Genomic DNA, 25,211 nt, shown 5'->3' with positions numbered 1-25,211 from the left:
CTCCCTGGAGGTTTACCTATCTTTTTTTTTTTTTTTTTTTTTTGGTTCTTTTTTTTTTTCGGAGCTGGGGACCAAACCCAGGGCCTTGCGCTTCCTAGGCAAGCGCTCTACCACTGAGCTAAATCCCCAACCCTCCCTGGAGGTCTCACTGAACCCCCCGAATCCATTCATTTTTCCCACTCTCTGAGGCTGCCATTTTTTTGTTTCTTTCTCTTCAACTCTCAAGCACTTCCTTTCCAGTCCTCACTCTCAGTTCCGGTGGTTTCTTGTTACACTAAAACCATGGAAGAACCAGTAAGAAGACCCTTTAGATACCTACTCTCATAGCCAGCCCTCCCTCCCCCTGCCACTGCTCCTTTCTGAAGCAAAGCACTACCTGTGTCCTAGGTCCCACACCCTTGCCACTCAATGCATTCCAGTAATCTTCTGCTTTCTTTCCTACGTCAGCCTTCCACAGTGGAAATGTGCACACCTGAACTTTGGATCTTCCACTGCAATTGCCCCACTGGCAATACCTGCCACATCAGTGGAGGGTAACTCCATCACTCAGTCATTCAGGTCAAAAGCTGTGGGGCTGCCTGCAATGTTCACACCCACATCCAACCTGCCAGGAAACCCAATCTGCTCCATACTCAAAGCATATCCAGAACCTCATCACTTCTTGCCACTTCTATGGCCACTGTCACCCCGTCATAAAAGATACTTGTCACTCAGCTTTCCTGAACCCCCTCATCTTTGATAAGCTGTTTCCAAGGCAAATAGAACATAGAAACCAGATTGGCCCCCTGCTCTGCTCAGACCACCAACAGTGCACTCTTTTCACTGAGGATCAGAACCAGTGTTCTAATGATGTTGACACCATCTGGTCACCCCAGACCTGTTCTTTCTATCCCCTCTCCCACTTCTCCTCAACTCTCTCTGCCCTAGCTCCCAAGAGGTGCATTCCCACCCAAGGGCTTCTACAATGGTTACTCCGTCTTTGAGAAGCTCTCTTCTCCCAAATGTCTGATGCCAAAACCTCTCCATCTCAGGCCAGCAAGTCTTTGTTCAGCTGCCCTATACGAATGGGCCCACCTCATCATCAGATTGGATAATGCATTCCCAATTCTCATATTCTGTCTGTCTTACTGCCTATCAGCCCAGCGCCTGGTTATCTCATTGACTGTGCTCATCCTCCCTCCTTCCTCTCCAGCTTCCCAACAGGCCCTTCTCCTATTTTGTTCTCTGAAATAACCAAGCACTAAAGATAGTGCCTGACACACAGATACCTAAGGACTAGAGTTGTAACTCAGTGGCAGCGCATTTATCTGGTGTGCCCAAGGCCCTGGGCTTAGTCCCCAGCACCACAAGAAACAAACAAACTTGTTTCAGTGAATAGCTAAAGTCTATGCTATTCAATATCCTCTGAACATGCAGGTTATATTTTAAAGATATTCACAGAGTTCTTTTTTTTTTTTTTCTTTTTCTTTTTTTCTGGAGCTGGGGACCGAACCCAGGGCCTTGCATTTGCTAGGCAAGCGCTTTACCACTGAGCTAAATCCCCAACCCCCACAGAGTTCTTAAGTAGAAAGCTGAGCAGCTACAAGGCCATCAGAGACCAGAACCCAGAGCAGCCTCTTACCATCCTTTGCATACGCCACACAGTACACAGTGTCTTTGTGTCCCTTCAGGGGCTGAAGTAAGGTGCCATCAGAGGTGTCATAAACCTGTCAAAAGGAGTAAAAATATCGATTATCTGTGTGACATCCATTATTCAGAATTCCTGCAGGGTGCTACTGCTATTTTTGTTTTTATAACACAACAGTTGCTGATTTGCTAAATTAGCATCAAGTAGAGACAGCACCGCATAACAAGAATGACTACATCTTAATGCAGGGCAAGCAGGAAGTGGAGGTCCAGCTTATGTCTGTGTGGCCAGGAGCATACCATCAACCCTGGAGAAACAGCAACTATACTGATTTTCACTCCAGGGGAAGTTCTGTAAGCTTCACCCATTCTCCCCACCTCCTTGCCTCCCCACCCAGGACTGGGAACTAAATCTGAGGCACTAAACAATGCCTGACAAGCCCTTAGCTTCTGAGCTATATTCCCAGCCTTCTCTCTTAGTTTTTAGTTTGGAACAGTGTTTGATTAAGATGCACAGTCTGGCTCTGAACTCTTTCTGCAGCCCAGACTGGCCTTGAGCCTTTGACCATCCTGCCTCTGCCTCTCAAGTAGCTGAGATTATGAGCCTGCGCAACCACGCCCTGGTACATTTCACTCATTCTTACATGGGCTTAGATGAATGATCCATCAAGGCAGGCCCTTGTCAACAAAGCCAGCACCTACAAAGAGCTGGTGGATAACATGGCTAACTGTCAGGGACAACACTGCCACTAGTGTCAGCACACACAGATGCATCATACTTGCTACCACGGCCTGAAAGTCACAGATCTAACAAACGTGGGGTTTGCAAGTGGGAGGGAGTGTTATAAAACCCAGCTGCAATGTGCATTTAGAATAGTTTATAGTTGTGCAACATGGCCAAATATGTGGAGATGTAAAAAACACAGCATCTGGGAAATGAGGACAGAGCTCTCCCACACAGGCATAACACTGGAGAAGGAAACCAGGAAGGGAGTGAAAGGGTCTATGTTGTTTACCCTGGAAAGAAGTCTGCAGAACAACCCAACCACAATTCTAAGTCTATGCAGTTAGGACACAGAACTTGGACATCAGTCAGCCTGTGTATCTGGACACAGCAGAGAGGAGGACAGGGTCTTAGGGGAGGAAGAGCTATCACAGAGGTTTTGGGTCAAACAGAAAGGTGTCTCTGAAGATTACTCTTATGTACTAGGATAGGTTCCAGAGGACGCCTGTGGCTTTTGGAACTATAAACAATAGGACAGCATTCATATGGAATTGTTTAGGGGCAGTGGAGCCCAGAAGTGGAGGTCAAGCTTCCTGGCTTCTCAGGGAAGGATAGCCTTTAGCCTTGTTAATTCACTTTGGTCCAACAAAATACGAACTGACACCCACTCAGTTTCAAAGGCATTTTGATTAATTGTCTGCAACCATTTCATGAGTGTCTCAAAGGAGAAAGACAAATGACTCCAAAGGAGGCATTGTTCATGGGTTCCTATCTGATAGACAGTTTACTTACCTGTTTTAAATAGACCATTTCCTTCCTTATTAAAAAGTAATGACTGGTTTTTCCGCCCTTGCCTTTTTTATCTCAAAAAAAGGGGGTCAAATTTCAGAGTACTTGCAAGAGGGAGGGAGAAAAAAAGCACTCAGAATGGAAATGCAGACAAAATCCTACCAGCAATCTGTTTCCTGCAGCCAGAATCAGTTGAGTTCCATCAGGTTTAAATGCAAGGTCGTAGATACTAACAGGAGACAAGACAAAAAGACAATTAGGAACCAAAATGATGAGGTCTGCTAATGGCCAAGAAAGCAAACTTTATTTCCATTATGAAACACTATGTGTGTGCTGGGGGAAAATAATGGCTAAAAATTGCATCTGGTTGCAAATTCCACTCAACCACCACACCTTGGCAGCCCATTCAATCATGATCTGCTCAGCAGTCAGCTCAGTCCTGGTTTCTCTCATGCAGAAGCCAGAAATGATTCACAGGGTCAACAGCTGAAGGCACAGGCTCTTCCAATCGTGTCATAGAAAGGCAGGACACAACAGCTAGGGTGTGAGGCAGGACAGCTACACAGATATTTACCAATTACCTGTTAGGAGTGAGGCACCAACAGACACGGGGGGAAGGGTGGGGAGGTTGGCAGTCTCTCTCTGCCTCTAGGAATCCCCACGTGAGTGGGAAACTATAAAGCAGACTCCTTGGCCAAGGACTCCCATGGCACCAAGTTTAAGGAATATCCTTTTCACCTTTCAATCTGAGTTTCCAATGTTCTTCTACATGTCAGTGAAGTACGGCTGTGTTTTGTTTGTTTGCTTGCTTTCATACAGATGTGCATGTAATAATAATGTTTTATAATCAAGGATCTCTGAGTGTGGGTGAAATAATGAGGAATACTGTGTGCTGCTTTGCACAGTTCAAGGAAGACCCATATTCTAACCTGGGGAAGAGGAGAAGCTCCATGAAGAACACAGTATCCAAATGAGGGGCCACTCTGAGCCATGCAGAACAGTGGCAAGTACAGCTCTTAGGAAAAGAAATCAAGCAAAGAAGTAGAGACAGCAAGCAGTGTAAATAAAGAAACTAGACTGAACCATCTGATTATGTCCAAGATGGTGGTGGTGGGGCTATCAAACCAGCAAAAACTGAGATTCTCAAATGACCCAGCCAGAAGAGTCACTATTGAAGAGAAGAGTGAAAAGACAGTGAGTGTCCACTGTGAAAATGTGGCTGGAATAAACTACCTGGACTTGTCAGTAGTCTGAAAACACACTCTTTTCAATGACAATACTATCATAGCCCTTAGTTCTTCAAACACAATTTTATTTCATCTTTGCAATAAACCTGTGGGGCAAGGATGATTAAAGTAAACCCACTGTCCAGTAGATTCTTCATCTATCAGTTCAAATAACTGTTGATCAAAATTATTTTTAAAGAATTATTTTATGTATATGAGTACATTGTAGCTGTTTTCAGACATACCAAAAGAGGGTATCAGATTCCATTACAAATGGTTGTGAGCCACCATGTGGTTGCTGGAATTGAACTCAGGACCTCTAGAAGAGCAGTCAGTGCTCTTAACTGCTGGGCCTTCTCCCCAGCCCAGATCCAAAATATTTTTAAATTTTTAAATATTTTTAAAAAAATTACAGCACTCAGGAGGCAAAGGCAGATCCAGGAGTTCAAGGCCAACCTGGTCTACATAATGAGTTCCAGGCCAGCCACAGCAACACAATGAGACCCTGTGGGTGTTTATACACACACTCATATTTGTATGTGCACATACATATATGCACATACACAAGCATACACGTGCACACCCTCAAGGAAAAATCATGTCTGTGGTGAGCTCATGCACCTTCCCCATATCATTATTCTGTAAGAGCAGAGTGTAAAGGTGATTTCTGCAGCACTCCCATGCTATCCAGAGGTGATTTACAGCATAGTGGCAGGTCAAGGCTCTCTGCAAGTCTCTATACAGACATTAAGCTGGACTTGAACATCTGTCAGTTTGGTGTCTTTGGGGTTTCTGAAACAACTCTACAATGGTCATGAAAAGACAAAGTGGGCTCTGCTTTATAGACAACGATGTGGTACAGGCTGGGAAGAGCCTCACACACCCAGCAAGTAAAAGGGCCTCTGAAGCCTGGGATCCTAACCATCCTACTGCACTGCCTCTACTCCCCTGGATTATTGCCAGTTATATCAAATGTTTTTCTGAATGCTTTTCCAATGGCTGACATTTATTGAGAGCATTTGTTCTGCCTCCAGGATATAATTTAAATGCTCAGTTGTACAAATTCTCTCAACCTCACAACTCCAAGCCTATCTTGCAGATGAGAAAACTACAAAGTTAAACAACTTCCTGAAAATAAAAATAAACTGCCCCAGAGAAGGGGTGAAGCCAGGATGGTGGTCTAGGGCCTAGCCCTAAAGCCCATGTGTCAACTCTCAGGCCTGGTAGCCCTCATTACTGCTATTGGGGTATATCATGGTTGATGAAGTAATTCATAATGGCTTTCTTGCCCTCTCAGAACCAACCCTCCCATCCCCAAAGTATTATCATTTTTTTTCTTTTTTTCAGAGCTGGGGACTGAACCCAGGACCTTGCGCTTGCTAGGCAAGCGCTCTACCACTGAGCCAAATCCCCCACCCAAGTATTATCATTTGCTCAAGGCATTCCATGAGAATTTGGAAAGTAAATGAAAAATAATAACTGTGTATATTTACAGGGTGTTTATATAAGATATACATGATGTTTATATAATATATAAATATATTGCAGAAAGCTAATTAACATGCTTATTACCTCAAAGACATTGTTTACTGCAATGATATTAAAAAATCTATTCATTAGCCATTTTGAAATATACGATATATAACTGTGGCCCTCATGAGGCTGTTGAAATGCATTCCTTCACTCTAACTGAAACCCAGTGCCCTATGGTCACCACCTCTCTCTCCCCATCCTCTTTTCTGTAGTTATAGTATTATTTGTTTACTTCCTGTGTCTTTGTGTATGGGTCATGTGGAGAGTCAGAGAAGACTCCTAGAAGATTCTTCACACTTGTGAACAGTTGAGAGCTGTGACAGGGAAAGTGTATGCTAGCCCCACATGTATACACATATCACAGCACAATGGAGCAGACGGGGTGGGCCCACTGAGGAAATGAAAGGATACACAGCTGGCTAACAAAGGCTGAGCAAAGGTAAGGCTGTCTGGCTTTCCAGTTCAGCACACTGCATTCTGTGTCGAATCCTGGCCCAGGTTCTGCACTGTCCTTCTTCACTGTTTTGTGATAACAGGCCTGGGCTTCCTTGACATGTGTTACATTCAAAAAAGCAAGCGGTAGGCTAAAAGTACAGGGGAACTGGGGCCAGGAAAGCTGACCTATCTGAACTTCGCCCTTACTATAAAACAAGGTGGAGAGCTGCTTCCTAACACCGGGATCCTGGGCCAGCTTTGTGTAAAATACCTGGCATCTGTGTATCTTCACGCTGAGACATTAGCTTGGAATGGCTTTACACCTTTCATCCAGTCCTTGGTATGGCTCCCTTCCTGCCTGTACACATCTGGACTGTCATGATGACTCTCAGACCTCTTCTCCAAGAATTCAGTGTGGCTGAATTAGTGCTACTTGTATTTGTTTGTTGGGGCAGGGTCTTACCCTGGCTCAGGCTGATCTAGGACTCTTTTATAGCCTAGGCTGGCCTTCAACTTATGCTACTCCTCCCAATTGCTAGAACTACAGATGTAAACCACTTCACCTGGCATTTTTTTAAAAAATTTTAATATTAATTTTTTTTTATGTATGTGAGGGCATCAGGTCCCATTACAGATGGTTGTGAGCCATTATATGATTGCTGGGAACTGAATTCAGGACCACTGGAAGAGCAGTCAGTGCTCTTAACCACTGGGCCACCTCTCCAGCTCCCTCTCCTGGCATTTTTTGTGGTTGCCTTTTACACTCTCATGTGTACAATGGTCTGTTCTGTTCCAGATTCTCCATGTAGTTGATGCAGCTGAGGATGGCCTTGAACTTCTGATCCTCCTGTCTCTACTACTCAAGTGCTGGGATTATAGACATATGCCACCACTCTTGGCTTCAGCTCATTTTTCTTTTACATTTATCTATTTATTTTAGGAGGCAAACGAATGCTGTGGTGCATGTGTGATCAGAGTACAACTAACTGGAGCTGGTTCTCTCTAGGGTTATCGTGTTGGCCAGGGATCAAGCTCAGGTCATCTGACTAGCACTTTTACCTACTAAGCCAGATATCTCCATGTTTGTTGTTTTATTTGGGCTAAGCCTGAACATTTCTCAGATGTGAAAGTTCACTTTCTGGTTGCCCTGAAATATACTTTCTTAAATTACAACAGGCATATCTAATTTGTGATTATTTGTCGTCCAACACAGGTGCCGGGAACCAAACTTGGGGGCACTGAAAGGAAGAGCAGCAAGCACTCTGCTGAGCCATCTCTCCAGCCTGATTTGCTCCAGTTTAACTCCTGCTGTAGTTGGAATCTAAACAGTTCAGTTTCACTCTCAAGCACACAGTCTTCTGTATTTATGTTTCATAACATGCATCCTTAATACACTTGTCTTCAACCCACAGACAATAGCCAAGTTTTACATTTTGTTAGACCAGAGGCTTGACACACTGATCATAACTGGCAACCTACCAAACTTTCATGTTTAAACTCCACCCCCAGGGTTTAATGATATCACATCATCACAGAATCCCCAAATTGGAAAGGACTCAGACTTTTTTTTTCTTTTTTCTTTTTTTCAGAGCTGGGGACCGAACCCAGGGCCTTGCACTTGCTAGGCAAGCGCTCTACCACTGAGCTAAACCCCCAACCCCGGACTCAGACTTTTATCATGGACTCTACCACCCCACCCAGGGCAAATGCTCCCTCCACACGACCATCTAGCTTCAGCCAGCATACACTAGGGTTGGAGGCTTGCTGTCCTCTGGCAGGCTGTACCACCATGGCGGGCTCTCTCCCAAGTGGTCCTCTTTTATGAAAAAGATAAACCGTCCAACCTGCATACTCGGATTTCACTGCTGAAGGATGAGAGCTGAGCCCTGCCAACTGTCCTCTGCATACTGAAGTTGCAAGGTGCCCTTCAAACCCACTACAAGCCACACATGCTACTCTGCTTACTCTCTGTCTCCTCCCCTGACAACCCCATGCTTGAAGCCCAAGACTTCCCGCTACTTTTTCTGAGACGAGCTTTCTCCTAGGCTGAAGATCTTAGCCTCCTGAGTAGCAGGGATTTGCAATCTCAGACAAATTAAATCACTTCATTAAATTTTAATGTGGTGCTAAGAATGCTGGACCTCACACATGCTGGGAAAGCTCTCTACCACTGACCCACACCCTTAGTCTCCTCAGTTAGTCACAACCTGTCTCAATGCTAGCTAACCTGCCTGGAATAAGAAGGGCTAGCCTCAAAGTCATTGTGGTTGAGATGAACCTAGAGCAGCATATTTAAGGAAGATAAAAGTTCAGAAAGAAAAAATAAAGAGGGAAAGCATTTAGAGGTCAGAGATAGCTCAATGGGTAAAGTGCTTGCTCTGCAAGCAAGTGTGAGGACCTGAGTTTAGATGCCCAGTATTCCATGTAAAGCCTAGGCACAACACGCCATACCTCTAAACCAGAGTGATTGAGATATGGAAACAGGCAGGTCCCAGGGGCTTGATGGCTAACCAGGCTAGCTTAAATGGTGAATTAAAGGTTGGGATCTGGAAGGATAGCACAGCATACTCTCTGCTTATAGAGGACATGGGTTCCCAGATCCTACATGGTGGCTCCCAACTGTCTGTAATTCCAGTTTCAGGGGATCTGATGCCCTCTTTTGGCATCTGCTGGTACCAGGCACTCAGGTAGTGCACAGACATACATGCAAGCAGAACACCTATATATGTAACATAAAAAGTAAATTAAAATATGGTGGACAGAAATAGAGGAAGATACCAACCTCTGGCTGTCTCATGCACATGCACAATCACAGTCAAGTTCATCTGTACACACACACATGCACATCAGACAAATAAAGAACAAAAGAGGGGAGGGGAGGAAAGAGGAGAAGAAAAAATTGACAGATCTTTGGGTAGGAAAATGGAGTCTTTGACTAAGCTCCAAAACATAATCTAAATGTTAGCAAGCCTAGAGGCAAGAAGGCCAGGGGACCACCCTGCAAGACATCAAAGGGGTCACTCTGGTTTATGAAGAGAACAGCAGAATCATAGTAACAGGTCCTCAGTGAGTTATTCTGCTGGGTGAAGAACAGACCAGAAGCAAAAGAACAGAGCAGGAGCCTAGGGGAAGTGGGGGGTTAGTCAAGGGCCTCTAGGATTGCTGGATTCTACTATCTAGGTGTGAGTTTTGTTCTGTTTTGTTCCATTTCATCAGCTGGCATATATAGCCATCTTCAGGCTGCCAGCCTACAGAGTCTCTGCACCTCCTACCCTAATAGATTGCTTCAAATCTGTAATATCCCTAAGAGCAGATAGCAGTCCTCACTGGCCATTCATTCCCTCGGCTATTCCTCCATGAACATACACGTCTACTCACTAAATACTAACAGGCTCCAGAAGCCTTTGGAAATAAAACACAGCCATTGCTTTTACAAGGTGTCTGGGATTAACAGATTAAAAAAATAACTCTTACACCCAACAGACTCTTAAGTACCACAAGAGCGGAGTGAACAAAATTCTGTGCCAGGGGTTGAGAACAGAGCAGATCAGGCTGCATTTGACCAGCAAATGTTTTGTTTGGCTCACATGGTGTTTTACTTTGTTTTTTCTAATTAGGTGCCAACATTTAGAAATTAGGACATTTCACACTTAAAACGCAGATTCCTAGCTTCTGGTAAAAATAGGAAGATCTGCAAACACCAGGCCAAATTTCTATCCATGATGATTGGCAGGAGCAGAGAAGCAGCTGCCCCTGTCCTGCAGAGTGGGAGCCTTCCAGTTTGCTATAGTCCTTGTTACTCCCTATTGCTCCCTGACGTGGAAACCAGTGCTTGCTTGCCAGTTACTGCTAGCTTGCGCCATGGGTGCTCTAGTTGTTTGTTTGTTTGTTTGTTTGTTTGTTTGTTTGGTTGGTTGGTTGGTTGGTTGGTTGGTTAGTTAGTTGGTTGGTTGGTTGATTGATTAGCTGTCTCATTATGTAGTCCTGGCTCTGCTGGAACTCACTATGTAGACCAGGCTGGCCTTAAACTTAGTTATCCAACTCTGCCTCTTGAGTGCTGGGATTAAAGACATTCATGGACCACCACCCCTGGTTGTGGGTAATCTTATACTAGAGTGAAGACAAAAGTAATAAAACTATGTTATTACCTTAGTACTGCTCAGGTTGAGCTAGGAGGACCAGAAGCCCAAGGCCAGCTGGGCTACATGAGACCATGTCTCAAAAAAGTAACATCGAAAACTTTTTTTTTTAACGTTGAACTATTTATTGGGGCATGTGTACCATGGAGCACTTTTGGTGGTCAGAGGACAACCTGGTCCTCTCCTCTCACCGTGTGAGCCCTAGGGCTCGAATTCACTATGCTTGGCAGAAAGCACCTTCGACTGCTGAGCACCCTACTGCTAACCTCCAAAGTCATTTATTAAAATGAAAACGGCTGACAAGGTGAAATGTTTCAAGTAGGATGCAGGAGAACGTCCTGTGAGTAACAGAAATCTCTTCAATTTAATATGCAAGTGAGGACTGCCTTACTGCATTACTCATCTAACTGAAATCAGAGCCCGAGACAACTGGTTTTGCCATAGGACCACCTGAGCCTGCAAGCCAGCTTCACCACACACAGGTAAGTGTACCTATCTCCCCTCTCTGTGTCAGTCTTCTCATCTGTAAAGTAGAGATGATTGTAGTACTTCCCTAGAGCTGCTCTGAAGAGACAATGAGGTAAAGGACACAAGTTCTTAGTGTCTGAATCATGTCAGCATTAGCTGTTATTTGTGCAAGTTCCCCAAAAGCCAGCCTCGAGGGATGTTTAGGATCTCAGTGTTACAAAAGGAAACGCCTCAGGACAGGCAGAGTTGTGTGAAGCACAGCAGACCATCCAGGAGACTCTGAGTCTTACTCTATAAGCCAGAATTTCCTGAAATGTGTTTCTGGCTGGTGGACTTTAATGACAAAATGGACGAGGACATCAAATTACACTGAATTAAGATGGCAGTCATTCTATTGTCATTCTCTCTTTTTAATTTTTTTTTTTACTATATTTCTTTTTGTTGTTTGGAGTTTTTTTTTTTTTTTGGTTTGTTTTGTTTTTTTTTTTTTGGAGTCAGGGCTTGTTTGTGTAGACTTGGCTGTGCTGGAACTACTTTATAGACCAGGCTGGCCTCACACTCAGAGATCTGCCTGATTCTGCTTCTGCCACCAAGCCTGCCCCCCACTCCTTTTTTTAACTATTTATGTGTAACATTGTGTGTGTGTGTGTGTGTGTGTGTGTGTGTGTGTGTGTATACACGATGTGGGAGTACACATGACATGGAACTGGTATGAAGGTCAGAGGAAAACTTTATAGAATTGGTTTTCTTCTTCTACCAGGTTTCATCACTGGGCAGCAAGTGCCTGATAAGGTATTTTCCCAATCCAGTTTCTTTTTTTTTTTTTTTTTTTTTTTTTGAGGCATGTTCTCACAGAGCCTAGGTTGACCTTGAACTCATTATGTAGCTGAGAACTCCAGATCCTCCTGCTTCCCCGAAGGTGTGGAGGGATTACAGGATGGGCCTAGTTTTCTTTCCATCCTTTTTCAAACTATTTTTATTTGCTTATCTGTAATGTGTATGTGTGTGTATCAGTATAAAATGTGCGTGAATATATGTGTATGTGTGTCAGTATAAAATGTGCATGAATATACATGTGTGTGTACATATGTTCTGCAGAGGTCAGAGGGCATCAGGTGTCTACCTCTCCTCTCTGACTTGTTCCTCTGAGGCAGGGTCCTCCTCCTTACCTTGGACCCCCTCTTTCTGGCTAAGTTGGTGGCTAACAAACCCTATCAGTCATCCTGTCTGAACTCCCCTCTGTACCACTGTTACAGGTTTATGTAGGACCACACCTGGCTTTTATGTAGGTACTGGAATCAGAACTCTAGTCCTTATGCTTGCTTGAAGGGCTCACTCTTAATACTCAGTATTTTAATTAAGTATTAAATTAAGCTCACTCTTAAGTACTAATTATGAAAATATTCTTCAAACTTTCCGATCAGGAGAATGTCTTGATTTGATGTGCGTCTTACATGTTTCTCTGACCTTACATGGAAATGTCCGGCTTCAGACACAGTAGATCTCAGCTCAGGTGGAAACGCTCTCTTTTAACAGCACCTATATGCAAGTTACTCGCACTGTTTGTTCCTGCTTGAAAGTTTTTAACCCCAGCACTGGGGAGGCATAAGTAGATGTACCTCTGTAAATTCAATGCCAGCTTGGTCAAGATAGTGAATTCCAGACCAGCCAGAGCTTTAAGTGAGACTCTATCTCAAAATAAAAAAATAAATAATAAATAAATAATAAATAATAAATAAATAAACAAAAACAGAAGAAACTTAAAAATATCAGATAAACAAAAATATGGGCACTTTGACGATGTAGCAAAGGTCAGGAAGCTGAGAAAACACTGAGGTGGGTGAGAGAAGTCCAAGAGGGATTTTGAGAAGAGAGAAGTAAGACTGGATGATGATGACGTATAAACTGCTTCAGCGGACCGCCACCCTCAGGTGATCTCTAACCCCCTCGGGAATCTCGGTTTCTCTTTCCTTTGGGGAGTTGAAGGCACCGAATCAGAGTCTTTGGCCCAGGCCGCAGGCCCGTTGCCATGGCAACGCGCCGGTTCCCGCCGCCTCCCCAACCATCCCCGAGCTTCCCGCTCCTCACCACTGCTCCGCTTTGTCTCTCCACGTCAACACGGCCCTCATCGCCGTTTCCCACACGCCTCGGGCCCCTCCTCCCAGCCTCGGCAGCAACAGGCTTCTCTCCACAAACCACTTCGGCTACCTTTGCTACCCTTAGCAACGCACATGCGCAATGGGTCGCGCGTGAGCTCGCAAGCTCCAAGTGCGCATGTCCAAAAGGGAGCCTAGCTCCTCCTCTGAAGCGCCGAGCGCGCAGGGACGCAGGAGGCGGAAGCGTAAGTATGACAGGAGAGATTGGTCAGGCAAGATGGGTGGGGCAGGGAGCTTTGACGACGGAGGATTTGATTGGCGGGACCCTGGCTGTGGCGTCTGTAACTGAAGCGGTGGCGGGAAGGTTGCTGTGTGGATTGGCTGATTTTCACGTCAGTGTTTGGATTCGGCCCAGTGTTTTGAGTTGTGTTTTACTCCACCTCCCGGCCTGGAGCTGCAGCTGCGCCCCCGCGGACCAAAGCAGCCGGGATGGAGAGCCCAAGCCTTGGGGACAACAATGTCCCCTCCGTCACTGCTGGAAAGAGCCTAGTTTCAGACCCTCCCTGGGACCGCTGGCAAGTTTTTAAACCTCTCTCGGGCCTTAGAGGAGTCTCTCTTGTGTGGGTCTTCCTAACCTTCAACACAAGGTGACGGACACCTAGAGCTGTCGCCCTGTGGGAACAAACTAGGATATACCCGATTCCTTGTCCTGACTGACTGGAGAAGACAAGGGAGGTTTTGTGATGCAAGCAAGTTAGCCTGGGCCGGAAGGGCCCCTCAGAAATAGCCCTATGAAAAGTCACATAGGAAGTTACTGTTGTGTCCGGGCTAAAATGATGCACTTATTTGCATGTCCCAAAACTTGGCCGCTCAAACGATTTTAAGATCTGGGCATTTAATTAAGTTGGTAATGTTTACACAGTAAACACAAAGCGGTGGGTTTGAGCGTCAGCACCGAATACCCGGGCTTGGGATCGTATATCTGTGGAGGGAGGAGGATCAGAAGTTGAAGATGAGCCTCTGGGCTCAAAGCTAACCTGGGGTGCATAATATCCTGTCTCAAAAGCAAACAAAACTTTTTTTAAAATGTTACTTCCTCTTTAAGGGTGGAGAAAAGAGATTTTGCGGCCAAAGTGACTTTCTCTTTGGAAGCTCAGCTAATTATAAATAGAGCTGGGATTTTGACCCATTTTGTAAACCTAACATTTGTTGTGATTCCCTCAGGTTTCAGTTACTTGGTCTCCTTATAAGATTCTTCTAGCTGATATTTAATTCCAAATTCCATCAGAAGAACGCCATGGTTCTAATTGTGGTTAGTCTCTAGGCCTTGCTTAGTTTCCCTATTTCCCTATTTGTAGAAAGTAGATTGGGTTAGAAGGTCTCTCTAGAGACTCACTTTTATTTATGTATGTGTTTGTGTATGAACATGGGTGTTGGTGGAGACCAGAGGAGGTGTCAGATTCACTGGAGCTGGAGTTGCAGGCTGTTATAAGCTGCCCTGATGTGGGTGCTGGGGTCCTCTGGAATAAGTGCTCTTAACCACTGAACTATCTCTCCCACCCTTCACTCACCTTTTAAAATGTATAGTTTAGTGATTAAAATACACTGTACTCAAAGCTGGAGAGGTCGTTCAATCATTTAAAGCACTTATTGCCCTTCCGTAGGCTCTGGGTTTGGTTCCCAGCACCCACAGTGGAGGCTCATAACCATCTATAACTCAGCTCTAGGAGATCTAATCCCTTCTGGCCTCAGCACCTGCATGGTGCACATAAATAAGGATAAATCCATTGCACTGACAGTTTTGTGAAAATTACCCCCCCCCCAATAATTTTTTAGAGATATCTCTCCTCTCTCTCTCTTGGTGGGGTGGGGTAGGGTGGGGTGGGGGTGTTTTGTCTTGCACACCAGAAGAGAGCATCAAGTCCCCTGTGATTACAGTTAGAAGATTGTGAGCCATTGTATGGGTGCTGGGAATAGAACTCAGGACCTCTGGAAGAGCAGCTAGTGTTCTTAACAACTGAGCCATCTCTTCAGCACCCAATGAGAGTAAATTTTAGCCTCAGAAAGTGGTGAGAATCAGATTTGGAAGTTCTTATCAAAAAATTAAGTACCTTTTAGAGGGCCACACCATTTTATGAAAGTGGTGGTGGTTGTTTCTCAAAAAATGCACACATATGTGAGGTGTTCCCCTTACATGTTTGCAAGAGAGAGGGGTAATTCATTTAAGCAGCTTGGCTGATCTCAGATGAAGAGTTCAGTTACTGGCTCATATCTCAAACTTTGAACAGCTGTTATAGAAACCTTTATAATAGCCCTGTGGTGCGAAATAAAAAGAAGTTTAGCGGGTATCTTCAACTGTTACTGTGTGGAGATTCCTAATATTTAAAAACCTAGGTTGAACTGGGCAGTGGTGGTACATGCCTTTCATCCCAACATCTGGGAGGCAGAGGCAAGCGAAATTCTGTGAATTCGAGGCCAGCCTGGTCTACCGAGCAAGTTCCAGGACAGTCAAGGCTATACAGAGAAACCCTGTCTTGAAAACCAAGGTGGAAGGGGATGCAGGACCAGCTGGGACCTGCCGTGCCAGTGCTGGGTTGCCTTGGCCTGCATGCCCAGAGAGAAATCCTTTGCGGTTTAGCACAGGGACCTGTTTGTCACCAGGACATCTGTGTGTTATATAAATAGACATGGTACTAGGAACATACTCGAGTCAAAAGCTTAATCCTCAGTCAGTTTATATGCAGTTGAGCCACATGAAATTGCCAAGCTTAGCCCGAGTTTTGTCAGCCAAGATGACGGTTTTACATGGTTGAATCTAACAGTCATGGAAGTCCTCAGAAGTTTTTGGCATGGTCTTAAGTATGAAGGTTTTGTAATTTGGCCTCCTCTTTCTCAAATAATAAAGCATTTGGTTTATGACAAAAAAAAAAAAGAAAGAAAGAAAAGAAAACCAAGGTGGAGGAGAACACAAGTTGAAGGACAAGAAGTTGTCAGAGATGGGACAATACTCATGGCACAAGACTGCTCACTGACATTAATCTGTATTTTATGCAGTCCCATACTGCTGTGGGTAGAAATCGAGGAAGCAGGGTAAAAGACATTTTAAATGAGTTCATCACTTGGGTTTTGTTTTTCCAGCAAGGAAGACGTTGCTGTCGGACTGGGAGGAGTGGGTGAAGATGGAAAGGACCTGGTGATAAGCAGTGAGTGTGGCTCCCTTCTCCAGGAGCCTGCTGCTTCTACTCTGCCTAGTTGTACTACAGTGGCAGAATGCCACAAGCCTGTCCCCTGTGGATGGGAAAGAGTTGTGAAGCAAAGGTTATCTGGGAAAACTGCAGGAAGAGTTGATGTATACTTTATCAGGTAAGCATTTCAGGAGGAAAATAACAATACAGCCTAGTGATTTTTGTCCATGATGGGAAAGGATAGCCAGAATCTGAGGTTTATGGGCTAAGGAAATGCCTCAGGGAATAACGCATTTGTCATTGCAAGCATGAGGACTGGAGTTCAGACCCCCAGAATCCATCTACAGAGCTGAGCGGGTGCAGCAGCTGCCTGTACTCCTGGCTCTCAGGGAAGGCTGGCTTAGCTAGCCTAGCTGGACTTAGTGAGTTCTGAGTCCAGTGAGTAAGGACACCTAGTTTTAACTTGAGGCTTCCACACGCACAGGTACACATGAGAACACTCATATGCACATGCCTATAGCACATACATACATTATAAAAATATATTATGAAATAGTTCTGTTCCTTCAGTGTCACTGGGTGTATCAAGTGATTTGGGGACAGTCACATACGTACAGTGTTGATCCTACTCTCAATGGTAATGAGACATTTGGATTTAAGCTACATTTGTATGTTGCTTTTATACCATCATAGAAGAATCTATTGAAAGGGGCCATTTACAACTTCTTGTTGCTTTAAAATGCCAAATGTCTTTCGTGACATTTAGAAACTATTAATTGGAAATGTCCAGTTCTTTTCTTAAAAGTCACTTTTTTTTTTTTTTTTTGTAGCCCACAAGGATCAAAGTTCAGATCAAAACGTTCACTTGCTAATTATCTTCTCAAAACTGGAGAGACTTGTCTTAAGCCTGAAGATTTTGATTTTACTGTACTGTCTAAAGGGGGCATCAATCCAGGTTATAAACACCAAAGTTTGTCAGCTCCAGCTTCCCAGCAGCCAAATGAAGCTGACATTTCAAAGCTAAACCTCAGGACACGAAGCAAGTGGAAAACAGACGTATTGCCTCTGCCCGGTGGTAATTCAGAGTCTCCAGATAGCAACAGCCTGTCCAACTCTAACTCTGCCCGTTTGCTATTGAAAGAACATAAGGGCATTCAGGATGCTGACTCTGGGAAGAGCAGAAAGCCCAAAATAAAGGTGACTGTTTTGAAAGGAATTGCAAGTCAGAGAACCAAACAAAGGTGCAGGAAGAGTCCCTCAGATTCTACTGGAAGAAACAGAAAAAGACTATGTACAGTTCAGAAAGCAGATACTGATAGCGAGCTAGTTCCACAGGAAAGTCGACTCCACAGAACTGTCTGCCCTGCAGACGCCTGTGCAAGGGCGACTGTCAGCTTGGTTAGGGAAGCAAAGGGCCTGGGAGAAGAAAAATCACCAAGCTCGGATCTTCGTTTCACACAAGTAACTTCTAGCATCACAAACAAATTATATTCAACTGAAGCAGCAGGTGAAGCAACACGTGAAGCAACACGTGAGCAGACCTTTTTAGAATCAGAGGAAATCAGATCGAAGGGAGAAGAGGAGGAGGCACATTTGCATATTGACATTTTACAGAGTGGCTCTGAAACACCCAGCTGCTCACAAGCCAAGAAACACTTGACTTCTGAGACATTTCGAGGTACTCAGTGCATGAAAGTTCTGTTAGCTGTGTGGTGAGCTGTTTACCCGCCCAGATCTTGTCTTTCGTGCCTGGATGTGATTGAGATAGGGAGTATAGTGAGGAAGAGCCATTCGTCAGATCTATCCTCCCAGTTGATCCCAGTGTCTGCCCTCTCTAAGTGATTTTTGAGAACAGGGTTTCATGTATCCCATGGGTCTCACTGTGTAGCTGAAGAAACCTTTGAAATCGTATCCTTGTGACTCTGCTTCCTGAGTGCTGGAATTAAAGGCATGTGCCACTATGCCAGTTTATGTAATGCTGGGCACGGAACCCAGGACTTAATGCGTGGTAAGGCAAGCACTCTATCAACTGAGTCACACCTCCATCCCGTAACTGATCTTTGAGCTTGGTCATCAAGCCCTTAATATGGCAGAGAGGTAATCAGCTGGCTACAGCCAGGATGCTCAGCAAAGGAAGACTGGTGTGTCATGGCTGCTACCACCTCTCCCTGGACAGCAGCTAAGAAGTGGAGCTTTCCACACATGCTATCTTCTTTTTTGGCAACAATCATAAGACTGTAAGGAAAATTCTCTGTGAAGAATGTAGATAAAACTCCTTTTATAAACTGGCCAAGAATAGTCAGCATCTTCCTGTCCCCCCTGTGCTGCTGCAGTGTAACTCCCAATTTAATTTCATCTGTATTATATTCTTTTCTTTCTTCTGTTACAGCCTGATGCGTCTCTAAAAGGCCTTGGAGCTTTCAATAATTCAAAAGTATAATCGCTTAGTTCATGTATTATTTGCACTGTGCTCGTCACACAAGAGTCCCGGGCTTGGCAGTATTGCCTATACAATGCCTCAGTGAATAATAGATAAAAAGATCTGAGCGGCTCTGGGTTATTCATTATGCTCTTATGGCATAATGAATAACCCCCTTAAAGAAGAACGGTAATTTTAATTTTACTTAGATTCCTTTGGGAACACAGCCTGCACAGATTGGTAGAACCAGGGTAACACTTGATTTCTGCCTCCAGTCCCATCCATAATTGTACGTGCCTGGGATTGATGTATCTTTAACAGGTGGCCACATATACCTAGGAAATGGATAAGAATTCTTCAATGTATGTCCTTTGAGTTTCTTAAAGCATTAGATTGTATAGATACACTGCAATTATAGTGAATAGATTAAATATTTAAAGCACCTTGTCGTATCTAATATGGAAGTATCCAGCTCATCCTATACTGAAGTCTAGTTCTCAGTGTAAGAGGAAATGATGTTGGCTAATAGGTGCCCAGTGGAATGATCATGGCTTGCCCATAAATTATCAAGCCAAAAGGTAATGAAGGAGGCTGGTTGGTTGGTTAGTTAGTTAGTTAATGTGGGAACCCATGGAAAACATCAAGTACCCATAAGATCAGTTTCCTTTATCCTATTTCCTGCTTTCTTCTAGGCTTTCCCTGCCCAGACTAGAATAGCAAAAGGCACGGGCATCATTATGTGGAGACCTAGATATTTGTTGAGTGTTTAGTCAACCCTGGTATCATTTTCTGGCAACTACTTTAAGCCTTAGTTTCTAAAAATTAAAAGAATACCTCAAATTAGTTCCCTTTTTCACATCAAGACAAAAGGCAGCTAGAGAGATGGCTCAGCAGTTAAGTGCACTTTCTGCTCTTCCAGAAAACTGCAGTTCCCCCACACCCATGTCAGATGATTCCTAACTGCCTGTAACTCCAGCTCCAAGGGATCTAATGCCCTCTGCTGGCCTCCACAGGTATCTACACATGTAACCTGCATAAATTAAAATTAAACAGTTTTACTATAAGGTAGCCGAGTATGGTGTTACAAGTCTATAGTCCCAGCACTTGGGAGTTAGATGTAGAAAGATCGTGAGTTCAAGGCCAAACATGGTTAAGTTTGAGGTGAGCCTGGACTACTAAGACATTGTCTCAAAACAATAACAAAATAATTGTGGGGTAAAAATAAGTGAAAAAAGGTGGTTGTATAATATACAAATGTAAGTAAGATATTAACTGATACTCAGGGTGTAGCTAAAAGGAGTATATGACCATTTCAACTTGAGAGATTGAAACTTGAGAGGTTTGATTGGTTAAGATTTTTCATTTTGTACATGTGGGTGACTGTAGGCGTGGATGCCATATATGTGTGGGTACCCATAGAAGGCAGAAAAGGGCAGTAGATTCCCTAAAGGTGGAGTTAAAGGCAGTTGTGAGCCACTCAACATTGTTATTGGGAACTGAACTTAGGCCCTCTGGAAGAGCAGCTAGTACTCTCGGTGTAGAGCAATCTCCAGAAGCTTGTTGGGTAGCCAAGGCTCACAGCTCTTCTCAGCTTCTCCTGTGTGCCTCCTTTTTGGTAAATATATGTAGCTGGAGAACCTTTCAGATGTGTGGGGAAGTTACAGAAGAAAAGAAAAATTACCATTTCTAACAACCACTGTACCACCTTAATTCTATTCTTAGTGTCTCTTTATGTGTATGTGCATACATACACATAAAATTAAGGTCATATGTAGAATTTTGCCTCTTTTTTTCCTTTTTGAGGTAAATGTCAGTAGAAAATATTCATGATAGAGTCTCAGCATTTTAATGGCCACATTGTACAAATATATTAGACTATTCAGACTGTTGCAGTTTTCCATACTGTGAACTGGCAGAGTAAATCATAGGGCACCCGTACAGGGCTTTTGAGCTAGCCTGCTTGGATTTCCACTGTAACTCTCCCACTAACTGTGTATCCTGGGACTCATTTAGCTTCTCTGTGCCTCAATGTACTTATGAATAAAGTGGAGATAAAATAATGCCTAACTGATAGGATATTAGTAGAATTAGGGTAACTTATGTAGCCTAGGATAGCCCCAGCATTCCCTAAATCATAGACTAAACTGTTTTTGCTTTTCAGAAGACAGCATCCCACGAACACAGGTAGAAAAAAGGAAAACAAGCCTGTATTTTTCCAGCAAGTACAACAAAGAAGGTACCCACCCTTCCCCAAGCAGAACAGGAGGTCCAAGTCTTTTATGAGAACGACTGTGACAACCCTCTGTTTTTGTAGCTCTTAGCCCCCCAAGACGCAAAGCCTTCAAGAAATGGACCCCTCCTCGGTCACCTTTCAATCTTGTTCAAGAAACACTTTTCCATGATCCATGGAAGCTCCTCATCTCAACTATATTTCTCAATCGGACCTCAGGTTTGTGGGTCACTGTCATCTTGTCCTGGTTAGAAGGAAGAGACCCAAACTGGTTAAGAGGCCCAAGTTCAGGGGTTGGGGATTTGGCTCAGTGGCAGAGCACTTGCCTAGGAAGCGCAAGGCCCTGGGTTCGGTCCCCAGCCCCGAAAAAAAGAACCAAAAAAAAAAAGAGGCCCAAGTTCAAGGTACATCTCAAGTTTGTGATATTGGACAAGGCTTTTCCCTTTTAGCCCTCAGAACTTTTTATGTATGCAAACATTAGACTGGATAACAGCCAACATTCTTTTTAATATAAGAGCCAGGTGGTCACTGATTTCCTACTAACAGATTAGCTTTGGTTATCTGTGAAGGAGTAGTTAATATTTTTTCCACCCTCCATCCTGCTCGGAACCCCCCTGTGTTCATTAGATGCTTATAGTGGTTATCTAGTGAGCCAATTATTTGAAAACTGGGCCAATTTCAGCATAATTTGGACTAATAATCCAGTAGATTAACAGTGTTGGTATTTGGTTCTGTAAGTGGCTGCTGGTTCGGGCAGTGACTTGACAGTAGTTAAACATGCAAGACTGGGAACATAGCTCAGTGGTGGAGCCCTTGCCACATGCAAAATACCCAAATTTCATTCCTAGCATCACAAACAGTAACAAAAATGCCACTGCCTGAAGTTTCTAGATGTAAAACTACCTAAACAAGAAGTTGGCCTTTCCCGAGACATGTGTCTGACATTGTTTATGCTCCCCAGGCAAGATGGCCATCCCCGTGCTGTGGGAGTTTCTAGAGAAGTACCCTTCAGCTGAAGTGGCCCGGACTGCTGACTGGAGGGACGTGTCAGAACTTCTTAAGCCTCTTGGTCTCTATGATCTCCGTGCAAAAACCATCATCAAGTTCTCAGGTATGTTCCCCCAGCCCCAGTGGAAGAAGCAGATTGCGCCCAATGAAGGCAGCCACACCTTAAACTTTAATGCCCCCAGATGCTATATTAATTGAGGTCATTTAGCTCAAGCATGAAAGACGTTTAAAACAGCCCACTTGCCCCATACCAGAGACTCCTACTGACCTGGACCATAAATCTTTGCCCAACACTGAATAACCCTGTGCATAGAAGAGAAGCATTTCCTCTATTTAGCAAAGCACAGAAGAGTGGTGCGGAAGAGGCAGGTGATAAGGGCATTGTGGAATCGAGGGTACCATTGGTGCTCTTCAGAGGGAGGGGTCATCTTGCCCCATTAGGTGTAAGGAAGGTGACTTTCCCAAGGCTGACCACATGTTGGATGTGTATCCCTCAGATGAATATCTGACAAAGCCGTGGAGGTATCCGATTGAGCTTCATGGGATTGGTAAATATGGCAACGACTCCTACCGGATCTTTTGTGTCAATGAGTGGAAGCAGGTAAGCCCACCACTGTATAAGCCAACATATCCGGCATATTTGCCTCTAGGACACCCACCAGTATGCCTGGATCTATGAGAAAGAAGTCCTGTTGTAGTCCCAACCAGATTTGTTCTCTATTCAAAGAGCAGCAGGGGCATAAGGTTATGAATTGTAGTTATGAGCTTATGAGGTGCTGTCCAAGTCCCTATGCTGTGTGCTATGGCCTCTCACTGACTTGAGCTGCCTGTCACTCCTGACCCTGTTACCCATCAATGTTCTGTTTAATACTGACAGGGGGTCTTCCTGTTAAAAGGAGCCCCTAGTGCTGGGAGGAAAGTGGATTGTGAGCCAGGGAGACAGCTTAGGGTATAAAAGTGCTTGCTTGCTGCACAAACCCGGTAACCCAAGTTCCATTCCTGGAACCCACATAAAGGTGGAAGAAAAGAACTGACTCTAAAAAATCTATACTTCATAGACACTACTCTTAAAAATGAACTTCACAGACGTGCCTCAGTATACACACATACACAACTAATAAAATTAAATTTTTTTCTGACTTGGCACATTGCCTTCTCACAGTATGGCCCTATATTAAGACAGTGAGGTCTAGACACCCAGGCTAAAGGGCCACAGGGTGTAAAGGTGTTCTCCCCCTTCACCATCAGAGCCATTGGTTAGCTTCACAGGGTCTGTAATCATCACTGCCTTCTGCTCCAGGTCTGGATTAGTTCTGAACTGGAGAGCACTTTGTAAACTGTAGGATTTCTGTTATATAAGGGGTGATTACTGGGGCTGGAGAGATGGCTCAACGGTTAAGAGCACCCGACTGCTATTCCAGAGGTCCTGAGTTCAATTCCCAGCAACCACATGGTGGTTCATAACCATCTGTAATGGGATCTGATGCCCTCTTCTGGTGTTTCCGAAGACGGTGACTAATATAAATAAAGTAAAATCTTTAAAAAAAAAAAGGGGGGGGGGTGATTATATACAGTCTGGGTTGCTGCTGGGTTCAATGTCCCTGTTTATCTCAGGTGTATTATAATGAACTCCCTCACCAAACTTTAAATGTCTCTATGGCTGTGTTGCATTTCTTCCAGGTGCACCCTGAAGACCACAAGTTAAATAAATACCATGACTGGCTTTGGGAAAATCATGAGAAACTAAGTCTATCTTAAAGCCGCCTGTCTGAAGCTTCCTGTGCATTGCTCTGTGCTTCCACTCCTAAGGGCCCTGTGGTGTACAGGCATGTAGTTTCTTCAGTTCGTTAGAAGCCATGCATGTCTTAAGCCCCTGCCAAAGATAGATCTTTGTCACTAAATGTTGTAGACAAAGAAATTTGGGAGAAAAAAATTGTTGAGTAACGGTCCTAAAAGTGTGCTCTGTTGGTTGGGGATTTAGCTCAGCAGAAGAGCGCTTGCCTAGCGAGCGCAAGGCCCTGGGTTCGGTCCCCAGCTCTGAAAAAAAGAAAAAAAAAAAAAAAAAGTGTGCTCTGTTTAGTTTTTCCAGTGATGAAATTCAACATGCCGATGCTCAAAGCCAGTTACCAGCACTCCTGCTGAGGAAAAGCTGAACATCTTTCTGTACAAAGTGATACTGTCATGTGTGGAAAGACTGCCATTCTTATGGGTATTGGAGTGTTATAGTTTAAATAATGAGGCATATACTCTAAAAAGAGTCACTAAGTAAAAACCAAATTGACCTACACATGGTGGCACACACCTGTAATCCCAGCACTCAAGAGGCTGAGGGAGAAGGGTGGAAAGTTGAGGGCCTACCTATACTGCACCAGAGAGACTGCCTCAAAAGCAAACAGGGCAGGGCCAGGGAAGTGGCCCAGTAACTGAAGTCACTTGCTGCCATGCCTGATGACCTGAACTCCATCCCTGGAACCCACTCCTGAAGGCTGACTCTTATCCTCACTGAACTCACATATACATGTTATAAAACACATAAATTTCAGAAATGATCTGGAGAGGGATGGTTCAGTGGTTTAGTATGTTGTTACTTTTACAGAGGACCTGAATTTGTTTTTTAGCACCCACATCAGGCAGATCATAATTGCTTGTAACAACTCCTCCTGGGGATCTGACACCTTCTTTTGGCTTCATTGGATACCCCAGCACATGTAGCATATATATAATTAAGTCCTAATTACTTAATTGCAGCTTGAAAATTAAATTTCCTCAAGGCAACATCCACTCAAAATGCATAATATTCTATCCCATTTCCCTTAATAAAATATGTTCTGATATATTCACCCATGCCAGTCGCGGTGGTACACTACTATAGTCCTAACACTTGGGAGTCTGGAGAGGATCATGATGAAGGCCAGCATGGGCTACATGGTAAGACCCTATATCAAAAACAAAACAAAAGGTCCACTGGAGGCACACACAGACAATGAACAGATGGGTACTGTAATGTGTCTGCATAATCCCTGCACTTGGGATGCTGAGGCAAGAGGACCACTGTGAATTCAAGGCAGCCTGGTTTATGTGAGTGTGAAGGTAGCTTTGGTTACACAGCAAAACTCTGCACTAAAAATACAAGCCAAGCTTGTTGGACTAAATAAGCTATGTCTGGAGAAGTGTCTGTCCTGTATAATGCAAAAATTCTAAAGATCCTAATATACTGTGAAACCTATCATTTTGAATTAGGTACTAATAAAATATTTTTATTAAAAAGGAAGGTCCTTTGTCATCGCATGTTCTTGACCTCTTGCATTGACAATCTTAGGAATTTTAGATTTG

At 44.0% G+C, this 25,211-nt stretch overlaps 2 protein-coding genes across 19 annotated transcripts in view; one reads left to right on the top strand and one right to left on the bottom strand.

The window, feature by feature from the left end:
- Ift122 (intraflagellar transport 122) overlaps positions 1-13,270 on the bottom strand; it is a 70,528-nt gene extending 57,258 nt beyond the window's left edge. For 10 of the 12 annotated variants that reach the window (XR_005503231.2, XR_010065648.1, XM_063286092.1 and 7 more), the window contains exons 1-3: positions 13,029-13,270; positions 3,302-3,368; positions 1,622-1,706 (exon numbers count right to left, since the gene is read on the bottom strand). Coding sequence is in view for 10 of the 12 variants with exons in the window: in XM_063286092.1 (XP_063142162.1) it covers positions 1,622-1,706; positions 3,302-3,368; positions 13,029-13,069 (193 nt within the window). In the remaining 2 variants the exon portion in view is untranslated. The remainder of the gene's footprint in view (positions 1-1,621; positions 1,707-3,301; positions 3,369-13,028) is intronic. The other 2 variants (NM_001309521.1, NM_001009416.2) reach the window with 1 other exon arrangement.
- A 91-nt stretch (positions 13,271-13,361) lies between these two features.
- On the top strand, positions 13,362-25,149 carry Mbd4 (methyl-CpG binding domain 4 DNA glycosylase). Of its 7 annotated transcripts, NM_001427248.1 has the most exons (8): positions 13,369-13,611; positions 16,175-16,399; positions 17,052-17,899; positions 20,802-20,876; positions 20,955-21,089; positions 21,832-21,981; positions 22,376-22,479; positions 23,559-25,149. In NM_001427248.1, the coding sequence occupies exons 1-8, from the start codon at positions 13,526-13,528 to the stop codon at positions 23,634-23,636; spliced, it is 1,701 nt and encodes a 566-aa protein (NP_001414177.1). In that variant the 5' UTR covers positions 13,369-13,525; the 3' UTR covers positions 23,637-25,149. The 7 variants fall into 7 exon arrangements, 3 of the variants coding, with proteins under 3 accessions (NP_001414177.1, XP_063142748.1, XP_063142749.1); XR_010065703.1 differs by lacking the exons at positions 21,832-21,981; positions 22,376-22,479; positions 23,559-25,149 and adding an exon at positions 19,560-19,653 and having other exon boundaries at positions 13,362-13,611; positions 20,955-21,031; XM_063286678.1 differs by lacking the exons at positions 13,369-13,611; positions 16,175-16,399; positions 17,052-17,899 and adding an exon at positions 17,947-18,229.
- The last annotated feature ends 62 nt before the right edge of the window (positions 25,150-25,211 follow it).

The sequence above is a fragment of the Rattus norvegicus genome, chromosome 4 (assembly GCF_036323735.1).
Source record: "Rattus norvegicus strain BN/NHsdMcwi chromosome 4, GRCr8, whole genome shotgun sequence".
In the NCBI taxonomy this organism is placed as follows: Eukaryota; Metazoa; Chordata; class Mammalia; order Rodentia; family Muridae; genus Rattus; species Rattus norvegicus.
The sequence above is the reverse complement of the archived record's forward strand: the minus strand, read 5'-3'. Positions and strand labels throughout refer to the sequence as shown.